The following is an 11,114-nucleotide window of genomic DNA, read 5'->3' on the forward strand; positions in this document are numbered from 1 at the left end:
GTCTTACTCAGAGACACCCAAAGAATTTCATATGTAAACTTACCTTTTTTTCTTGACATTTTTTTCAGAGTCTCCGTCTTCATCACTAAAATCAGAATCATATCCCTCATAGCCAGCTGCCTGCAAGTAACAGAGAAAACAGAATCAGCATGAAATCTTATTGTAATACTGCACAAATACATTGTGAAATGATTTAGATATGTAAGGCAGCCACTCCTGTATGTACTGCACTGCATACCATCTACCTATACTCTAAGTCAGTGTTTCTCAACCAGGGTGCCTCCAGCTGTTGCAAAACTACAACACCCAGCATGCCCGGACAGCCGAAGGCTGTCCGGCATGCTGGGAGTTGTAGTTTTGCAACAGCTGGAGGCACCCTGGTTGGGAAACACTGCTCTAAGTATACCTACACTAAAGGAACGCAATGTGGAAAACAGTTCTCATTCATGTACAAGGTCATATTGCGTGCGCAGAACAACATGGCAGTGCATAAAGTACAGTGGCACTCACAGTATGTACCCATATTGCACCCCCCATGTATATTTGTGAGACACTGTATTCTACCCTAGAAGTAATACTTCTGTATACTACAGAGAAAGTTATTTTCTTTTTGAATTTCTTTTCAGTCTGACCACAGTGCTCTCTGCTGACACCTCTGTCCATGGCAGGAACTGTCTGAGTAGGAGCAAATCCCCATAGAAAACCTCTCCTGACAACAGTTCCTGACACGGACAGAGGTGTCAGCAGAGAGCACTGTGGTCAGACAGAAAATACATTCAAAAATAACTTTCTCTGTAGTATACAGCAGCTGATAAGTACTGGAAGGATTCATATTTTTTAATAGAAGTAATTTAAAAATCTGTTTAACTTTCTGGCACCAGTTGATTTAAAATAAATTGTTTTCCACCGGAGTACCCCCTTTTAATGCATTGTGCAAACGTGCAACTTTTTGACCCATTGTGCGAAAATTCTTGATTTTTTTTGCCACCAAAAAAAAAAAAAAAATGTGTAAAACCAATGATAAATGATAATTGTACTTACTGCAACTTATTCATACAGCATGTGCACTGACAACTGCTTTTCCATAAACTTCTATAGAATATATTATTAGATTTAAATGGGCACTCTCATTAAAACTAATTTTTGCTATTGCACTCCTTATGATAAATAAAATATATTTCTAATATACTTTAAGAAAAAATGAAGTTTTCTATGTTTTATTTGTGCTTAAAAAAATCTCAAGAGCACATTTTCCCCCATCTCATACACAGACTTTGGACCAAAGTCCAAACACAGGAAGTGCAGTCTGGAGTGCTGAGGGGGGTGTGTCCAGCCTCAACCAATCATAGCTCCTCTCACACTTAACTGCCAAATGCTGTTGGTTGGACACACCCCCCCCCCCCCTCAGCACTCCAGGCTGCACTTCCTGTGTTTGGACTTCGGTATAAGATGGGGAAAAATGTGCTCTTGAGCTTTTTTAAGCACAAATAAAACATAGAAAACTTTATTTACCATAAGGAGTGCAATAGCAAAAATTTGTTTTAATGAGAGTTACCCTTTAAAAATCTTATGTAACATGTTCGTTCTTTTGGCAGAATGCGGATTGCAGACTTCCTGCTGCTGAAAATCTGTTGTGTGAACGGGGCCTCTATGTTAACATAATATAGCAGAATTTCCAAGTGGAATACATTTTAAACATTCTGAAATTCTGCCGTGTGAATGAACCCTATGGACGCGCTCACACTGCAAGACGTTTCTCCAGTGGAACTTTTGCTAGGGAATGTAGCTTGCTGCAGAGTCCCATTGTTTTAAATGGAATTCTGCTGCTTTTTGCCCACTATGAAGTCACCTATGCAAAATTTCTCGAGTGGGAACTATGCTGCTCAAAGAACTAATGGGGAAAACTATTTTTTTTTCAACTCAACTGGTTTGGAAAATCAGATTTGTAAATTACTTCTATAAAAAAAAAATCTTAATACTTCTAGTACTTATCAACTGCTGTATGCTCCAGAGGAAGTTGTATTTCTTTCTGGAATTCTTTTCTATCTGACCACAGTGCTCTCTGCTGACACCTCTGTCCATGTCAGGAACTGTCCAGAGCAGGAGAGGTTTGCTATGGGGATATGATTCTACTCTGGACAATTCCTGACATGGACAGAGATGTCAGCAGAGAGCACTGTGGTCAGACAGAAAAAACAACTCCACTTCCTCTGTAGTATACAGCAGCTGATAAGTCTTGGAAGGATTGATATTTTTAATAGAAATAATTAAAAAATCTGTTTAACTTTCTAAAGCCAGTTGATATGAAAAAAAATTTTTTCACCGGAGTACCCCTTTAACTTGTTCATTCTTTGGGCAGAATTCCACAGGACTGCATTTGAGTCTATGAGATCCATGTCCGTGTCCGTGTGGTCCTCCCACTGATGATTTGGCAGTGTCCGCAGTGTGAACAAGCCCTTAAAAAGAATAAACTTCTATAGGTGAAGAATGTCTGACTGCTGGTGATTCTACTGCTGTAACCCCACTGCTAAGGCTGCTTTCACACTATGAGAATTCATCCGTTATTAAACATCCGTATTTTTGTGTAAAAATGCATGTATAATAACGGATGAAATAACGGGTGCTAAAGGATGAATAAATCTTCTTCCGTTAAGACCCGTTATAACATCCGTCATGTACGGCCATTTTAACACCTCTGCCTACAGACTTCCACAGCCAGGACTACTACTACTCCCATCATGGAACAGACTTGTTTCTATGATGGGAGTAGTAATGCGGGACTCTGCAGACAGCTGGGGAGGCTACATTAGTGTTTGTACTACAACCCCCATCATGGAACAGAGCCTGTTCCATGATGGGGGTTGTAGTACAGGGGCTGAGGGATTGATCGCACTGGGTCTCACTTCTGAGACCCAATGCGATCAGAAGTTATTAAGCAGGGGAGCGGGCAGCATGGTCCGTAACCCTGCGATGTATCAGTGTGTTTTAACTTTCATTTTGAAATCCCCCGCGGGGAGCCCTGAATGACCGGTATTGAGGAGCCATTTAGAGGGGTTTTTAAAATGAACATTGTGAGTGGCAGCAGGGGCCATATGTACAGTAACCCCCCGACCTACGATGGCCCCGACCTATGATAAAATCGACATACGATGGCCTCTCACAGGCCATCGCATGTCGATGTCAGCATCGACATACGATGCTTTTATATGTCGGGGCCATCGCATTAACTGCTATCCGACAGCGCAAAATGCTTAAGCTGCTGTCGGATAGCAGTGTAATGTGCCCCAGCAGGTTCACTTACTTATTCCCGATGCTCCGGGTCCACTTCGCGATCCTCCGGTGTCTTGCGCATCTTCTCCAGGGTCCGGGCCTTGCTTTCTGGCGTCGTTATTACGTCACTATGCACGCTGCGCCGGCGCAGCAGCGGAATAACGTCACCAGAAAGCGGGGCTCGGACCCTGCAGAAGATGCGCAAGACACCGGAGGATCGCGAAGAAGACACCGGAGCAGCGGGACAGCATCGGGAGCCCCTGGAACAGCATCAGGAGAGGTGAGGACCTGGTGCGGAGCGGCGGGGACAGGTGAGTACAGCTTCCTATACTTTACATTGCACGGATCCCTCAACATACGATGGATTCGACAAACGATGGGTCGTTTGGAACGAATTACCATCGTATGTTGAGGGACCACTGTATGTTAAAAGCGCTGTGGGGGGTAAGATATATAGCCTATATATCTAGCCCCTCCCCCCACCGCATTGATAAAGATATGACCCTCGCCAGTGCACTTATATATAACCCCCACAGCCCATTAATAATCATATGACCCCTGCCAGCGCAATATATATATATATATATATATATATAATAAACCCCCTGCAGCGCATTAATAAACACTTGACCACGCCAGCGCGCATATATATATATATATATATATATATATATATATATATTCAACATTAAGAAATGAGATTGGAGACACTTAAATAAATATATAATTTTATTGATATACATAAAAATATTTATTATAAAAAGTATATATGTACATAGAGGGAAAACAAACACTTCCACTGAATGGAGAGTGAATCGGCGTCACTCCAACACAGACCCACATAAAGTTAATATGAACAGATAGAGGTAAGTATCCATATAAACATGCTCAGTATATAGTAGGGACCATGGATCCTTCCCACCACATAACTACAATAGAACTGGCACCTGAATACATATACATACCAAGTAGAGATGAGAGAATTTACAGTAAATTCGATTTGTCACGAACTTCTCGGCTCGGCAGTTGATGACTTTTCCTGCATAAATTAGTTCAGCCTTCAGGTGCTCCGGTGGGCTGGAAAAGGTGGATACATTCCTAGGAGACTCTTTCCTAGGAATGTATCCACCTTTTCCAGCCCACCGGAGCACCGGAAAGCTGAACTAATTTATGCAGGAAAAGTCATCAACTGCCGAGCCGAAAAGTTTGTGACGAATCGAATTTACTGTAAGTCCGCTCATCTCTAATACTAAGTATAAGACAATCAGTAAAATGAGGGTCTGCTCCATCTCATTTCTTTAATGTACACACTAGGTCATTATGCCAGTTTACACGTTAATATAGTCATTTATTATTAATACTGAGCTTCATCTCTTCATATCTGACGCGTTTTGCACGCTCAGTGCGCGTGCGAAACGCGTCAGTTTTGTCCTGCCTACAGAGTTTGAATAAAGCCATCTACAAGTTTTATCTGCAACTCCCTGAGTGCCGGACATTTTCTTTTGTGGTTTCTACTAAGCCAGGAGCGGTACCGGTGTCCGTAGCACAAGGACGTGCAGTAGACGTAGGAGTGGTGAGCAGCTCTACCTTGTATGTATATGTATATATATATATATATATATATATATATATATAAACTCCCCCCAGAGCATTTGTCATAATATGCCACTGCAGCGCTATGAATACTTTTCATACATAGCGCTGCAGCTGCATATGTATATAGAAGTGCTGTGGGGGGCAGATAACGCTATATGTCTGCCCCCCGTGCATCTATATACATATGCCACCGCAGCGCTATGAATGAAAAGTATATCAGCATCATCAGCCGGCTGCTGGCACTATGCGCTGCTGATAGAAATCATTTTCATTCATAGCGCTGCAGTGGCATATTATGACAAATGCGCTGCGGGGGGGGGTATATATATATCTGCACTGGCGGGGGTCATATGTTTATTAATGCGCTGTGGGAGGTATATATATATAATTACGCTGGCGGGGGGCCTATTATAAATGCGCTGGGGGGCTAGATATATAGGCTATATGTCTGCCCCCCCTGCAGTGCTATATATCTTGCCCCCCACAGCGCTTTTAATATACATATGGCCCCCGCTGCCACTCACAATGTTCATTTTAAAAACCGCGCTTGGAGCCCTGAATGGCTCCTCAGCACCGGCCATTCAGGGCTCCCTGCGGGGGATTTAAAAATGAAAGTTAAAACACACGATACATCGCAGGGGAGCGCAGCATGCCGCCCGCCCCCCTGTTTAATATCTTCTGATCGCATTGGGTCTCAGAAGTGAAACCCAGTGCGATCAATCCCTCTTCCCCTGTACTACAACTCCCATCATGGAAGACTCTGTTCCATGATGAGGGTAATAGTACAAACACTAATGTAGCCTCCCCAGCTGTCTGCAGACTCCCGCAGCCGGGGAATTACTACTCCGAACATGGAAACAAGTCTGTTCCATGATGGGAGTAGTAGTCATCCCTCAGCACTGCAGGAGTCTGCTGATGTCACCTATTCTGAGCATGCTCAGAAGTAATAGCGGATATTATAAACCAGGTGCAAAAGGAGGACATAAAGGCTCATCCGTTTGCCATAGACTTCAATGTTAAAAATAACAGCCGTTAATTTACCCGCTTCTAGTGACGGAAGAAAAATTAGTGCCTGTGCCTTTTTTCTTCTGTCACAAATAACGTCCGTTATTCATGACGGGCTATAACGATTCATAACAGATAATCAAAAAATCCCATAGACTTGAATGGGATTTTGTAACAGACATTTAACATCCTTTTTTAAGGCTTTTCTAACGGAAGTTTATAAAGGGTCCTTTAACGGAACAAATTTATAGCGTGAAACCAGCCTTACAAGGACAGGGAACAATGCATTCTTAAAGGACAACTGCAGCATTATTACACTTATCCCCTATCCACAGGATCGGGAATAAGTGTTTGATTGCAGGGGGCCCATAGTATGGGGCATTAGCACTCAGTGAGAGCACTAATGTGTTATGCCCCCTCCCCATACAGTTCTATGGGATAAGTGGGGAGGCACAAACGCTGCCTCCCCGCCTCTCCCATAGAACTACACGGAGGAGGTGCGTCGGCCGCGGCATCATGCTGCGGCCGGCATGCCTCCTGCATGGGAGAGCAACGCCAGAGCCGTGGCCCGATGCAGAAAAAAGCAGGGTGTCCCAGCGCTCGAACCCCCCTCGCTGATGCAACTTCTAAAAGAAAGTTGCAGATTTTGTGCGGACGTGCGACTTTTACGTGAAAAGTCGCATATACTCTGACTCAAGTCGCACAGAAAATGTAGGGCAGGGCTGAATTGACCTGAGGAATCGTCTATTTCTGGGATTATGCGACATTCCACAAAAAGTCGCACTTAGTAAATCAGTGACCACTGCACAAAGTGCTCTAAATGGGTAAAAATAATGGAAACGTTTCTAAAGCAATTGTCCCACAAAAAAGTCACACGGACCCATTGTGCGTCATAAAGCTGTTTAAAAAGCTTTCTAAATGTCTTGATAAATTCCCCCCATATCCCCTACTTTACGCTGTCCCCCTCTATCTCCAGTAGTCCCATAGGTAGTGCAGCCATCTTCATGCTTTGCTGCTGCTCCACTCACATGTAGGACACAGAACCCTTATGACCTGGGTGGTCTCAGCTATAAGACCCCCTGAGAATAGGTCATGTCTAGATGCACAACCTGTATACAATTAATGGGAGCCCCTCCTTAGAACACTTCATCTGGGGGTCTCCAGGGCTGCATTATAAGAAGCTGCACATATCGCTCTTACACTGCACAGGTACATTGCAGTACTGGGGTGGAACCAGAGGTCTCAGCATGCCATGACAGCAGGAGGAGCCTCACAGCTTTCCCCTAATAATCTATCCCCCACCAAAATGACCATAAACCTCCAGTGCCAGCTCCTGGTTACTCACATAATTCGATATCATCCTGATACAATTCTCACCCTCCTTCCTGCACAGCGTGTGCCTCACCATAAACAATCCCCACGAAACAAAGCAGCTCAGCTCTCAGTTCCGCGGCCTGCAGTACCAATTGCAGACACTAGAGGTCATTCTCACGGCCAGTATAGAAGCTAATGCTTATTGAAAATCGTCAGGATAAAATAATTTTGTGAAGGGACATTTGACCCAACAATAGAGACTGGCGACCTTCTGGTATCACATACACAGAACTTCTGCTCCCCGACCTATGGTAAAACTGCAAATCTCAATATGCTCTGACATCCTTCCACTGTCGGGACATGCTGGGAGTCAGGGACCTGCACACATTAAGGGGAGATTTATCAAAACCGGTCCAGAGAAAAAAGTTGCTGAGTTGCCCATAGCAACCAATCAGCTCACTACTTTCATTTTTCAAAAGGCCTATGAAAAATGAAAGGAGTGCTGTGATTGGTTGCTATGGGCAACTCAGCAACTTTTTTTTCTGGACAGGTTTTGATAAATCTCCCCAATAGGGTTCAAAGGGGGCTTGAGCCCCTGCCCTTTACCGCCCCTGCCCTTTACCGCCCCTGCCTCCTTAAAGCCTTTTTTTTTTCAAATCTGCAGCAGTGTAGACAGAGTGAGTCTCCTCACTCTACAGCATGGACGTAGGAACCGGGCGGGATGAGAGGGACGGATCTCCCCCACTCCCGTACCCCAGCCGGATCAGCCCGTGACTCCATTTACTTTAATGAGCCGACCGGAGTCAAACGGTGACTCCGGTCAGCTCAGTTTTGACCCATATGCGGTTTCCTGACCGGAAATAAAACCGTAGTATACTACAATTTTATGTCCGGTCCAAAACCTCATATGGGTAAAAACTGAGCTGACCGGAGTCACCGTTTGACTCCGGTCGGCTCCTTAAAGTAAATAGAGTCGCAGGCTGATCCGGCTGGGGTACGGGAGCATCCGGTTTGCCCCTCCCCCAGCCGGATCCAGCGTCCGTATGTACAAAACGAGATGTGAATGCAGCCTAAGAGGTGACGCTGTCAGGGACAGTCACAGGTGACTTTAGAATGTGGCCAGTATTAAGCTTATGGTAGGTGTTTGGGGGGGATTAACCTGGGCAATCTAAAGGGGGCCTCCTGGACAGCTTTAGATACACAATTACACTTCCAAATTTTACAAAAATCGCTGTAAAATAGCGACAAAAACTGCGGTTTTACTGCGATTTTTACACAAATCACTGCAAAATAGACAGAGGACAGGAACCTAGTCCCGCGCCTACAGCTTCCTCACTCTCTCAGCTCCGGCGCGCACGTCCCCATTCCTTAATGCGCACGCACGCGCACCGAAGCTTTGAGATTTAAAGGGCTAGTATGCCCATAATTAGTAAATGCACCTGACAGCACATTATAAGTTGTTACACCTCCCACACACCCCTGCCGGATCTTCAGTGCCCGTTGCCTGAGAGAAAGCGTTCCCATTGCCTGATTTGACATTCCCGTGCATCCAGACCTTCCTGCTAAGTTTTTTGAGTACGAACCTTTGCCGCCTGCCTTGACCTTCTGCTACGTTTGACTATGCTACAGTCTTCTCCTTCTGTACCTTGCCTTGCCCAGTTACCTGTGTGATCGAGCCATGTCGGGGGTAGCGACCTGGGTGTCGCCTGCCGCAGCAAGACCATCCTGCCTTGCGGCGGGCTCTGATGAAAACCAGCGGCACCTTAGACTCCGCTCCCCGATACAGTCCGAGTCATCTGCCACACAGGTGGAGGATCCACTTCCAGCTTTGTGACAGCCTACATCCAGGTGCGTGACAGTAAGATCCGGCCATGGATCCAACTGGGGTTCCTCTGCCTGACAACTCGGATCTTGCTTCTATTGTGGCACTTCAGTCTCAACAGTTGGCCCAGCAGGCACAGAAGCTTAACCAGCTATCCGCCATGATGCAGCAGTTGCTATCTGCCCAACAGCACCTGCCACAGCCTCCTCCAGCTCCAGTACAGCCTCCTGCTGCTGCAGTCTCCTCCAGAACCAAACTCTGTTTGTCACTTCCAGAGAAGTTTGAGGGGGATACCAAGTCATGTCGTGCTTTCGTGACGCAGTGCCCCATGCACATTGAACTCATGGCGGACCAGTTCTCCACGGAACGAGCAAAGGTGGCCTTCATCATCAGTCTCCTGTCTGGTAGGGCCTTGGCCTGGGCAACTCCACTGTGGGATCGCTGTGATGCTATCACTACCAACTTCCAGGCATTCCTGATGGAATTTCACACAGTCTTTAAAGAACCTGCCCTAGCTTCCTCCGCTGAGACAGCTTTGTTGAGTCTTTCCCAGGGCAACTCCACTGTGGGCGAGTATGCCATCCGGTTCCAGACCCTGGCATCGGAGTTGTCTTGGAATAATGATGCTCTCTGCGCTACTTTCAAGAGAGGACTATCAAGTCAAATTAAGGATGTCTCTGCTGCCCGGGAATTGCCATCTAACCTGAATGAACTTATTAAATTGGCCTCCCGGATTGATATCCATTTCTCTGAGCGACAAGAGGAACTGCGACAAGAAAGGGAATCTGCATGACCTCGGCACTTTCCTCGTCTGGCACCAGTCTTCCATCAACCACTGCAGCCTTCTATGTTGCCTCCCGCAGTGGAGGCTATGCAAGTGGATCGGTCTCGCCTGACCCCGCAGGAAAGAACTCGCTGACAAACTGAAAATCTATGCCTATACTGCACCAGTGCAGACCACTTTCTCAAGGACTGTCCTCTGCGTCCTCAGCCACAGGGAAACGCTCGCATCTAGGGTTTGTGGGAGAGGCCTCCTAAGGTGGGAATTCCACCTCTCCACGCTTAAATCTGACGGTCCAGCTTCTTCTTCCTTCTAAAGTGGTCATCTACATCTGGCTTTCCTTGACTCTGGCTCAGCGGGAAACTTTATTGATGCCTCCCTAGTACATAGGTATCATCTGCCGGTGTCCCGCCTCTTGAAACCACTGTATATATCTACGGTCAATGGAGAAAGACTGGACTGTACCGTGCTATATCGCACAGAACCTTTATCTATGCAAGTCGGAGTCTCCCACAGGGAGAACTTGTCTTTCTATGTTCTCCCACACTGCACTTCTCCTCTATTGCTTGGCCTACTGTGACTGCAACTCCATGCTCCGCAGCTTGATTGGAAATCTGGAGAAGTTCTTTGCTGGGGTCCGTACTGCAACAACCGTTTTTTACATAAACGTGTGACCAAGTTGAAATCTTTGTCTAGTCCACTGTCCAGTTTACCTTCGTTCCTCCAGGACTTTGCTGATGTCTTCAGTGAAAAGCAAGCTGAAATCTTGCCTCCACAGGCACCACACCTCCCAGGCGCCGAATCTACCCCTTGTCAGTTCCTGAAACCCAGGACAGGTCAACTTACATCCAGGAGAATCTTCAGAGAGGATTCATCAGTAGTGTTGAGCGGCATAGGCCATATTCGAATTCGCGAATATTCGCGAATATATGGACGAATATTCGTCATATATTCGTGAATATTCGCGTTTTATTTTCCCATATGCAAATATTCGCGTGTGCAAAAATTAACATATGCGAAAATTTGCATATACAAAAACCCGTACAAGCAAAAATTCGCATATGCGAAAATTAGCATATGCAAATTTTCGTATATGCGAAAATTCGCACACCAGTCTCGCACAGTAGTATTAGAGCCTTCTTTACACTACACAAGCTGGAAGCAGAGAGGGATGATCACTGTTATGTGTACTGTGAAATTTTTTAAAAAAAAATAAACGAATATTCGTAATTACGAATATATAGTGCTATATTCGCAAATATTCGCGAATATGCGATATTCGCGAATAAAATTCGTATTGCGAATATTCGCGAGCAACACTATTTA

At 45.4% G+C, this 11,114-nt stretch overlaps 1 protein-coding gene across 3 annotated transcripts in view; it reads right to left on the reverse strand.

The window, feature by feature from the left end:
- LOC130282090 (protein FRA10AC1) overlaps positions 1–8,990 on the reverse strand; it is a 66,054-nt gene extending 57,064 nt beyond the window's left edge. The window contains exons 1-2 of one of the 3 annotated variants that reach the window (XM_056529967.1): positions 8,769–8,990; positions 44–120 (exon numbers count right to left, since the gene is read on the reverse strand). In XM_056529967.1, coding sequence (XP_056385942.1) covers positions 44–120; positions 8,769–8,909 — 218 coding nt within the window. In that variant the 5' untranslated portion in view covers positions 8,910–8,990. The other 2 variants (XM_056529969.1, XM_056529968.1) reach the window with 2 other exon arrangements.
- Positions 8,991–11,114: the final 2,124 nt, after the last annotated feature.

This window comes from Hyla sarda, chromosome 7, assembly GCF_029499605.1.
Source record: "Hyla sarda isolate aHylSar1 chromosome 7, aHylSar1.hap1, whole genome shotgun sequence".
Taxonomy (NCBI): Eukaryota; Metazoa; Chordata; class Amphibia; order Anura; family Hylidae; genus Hyla; species Hyla sarda.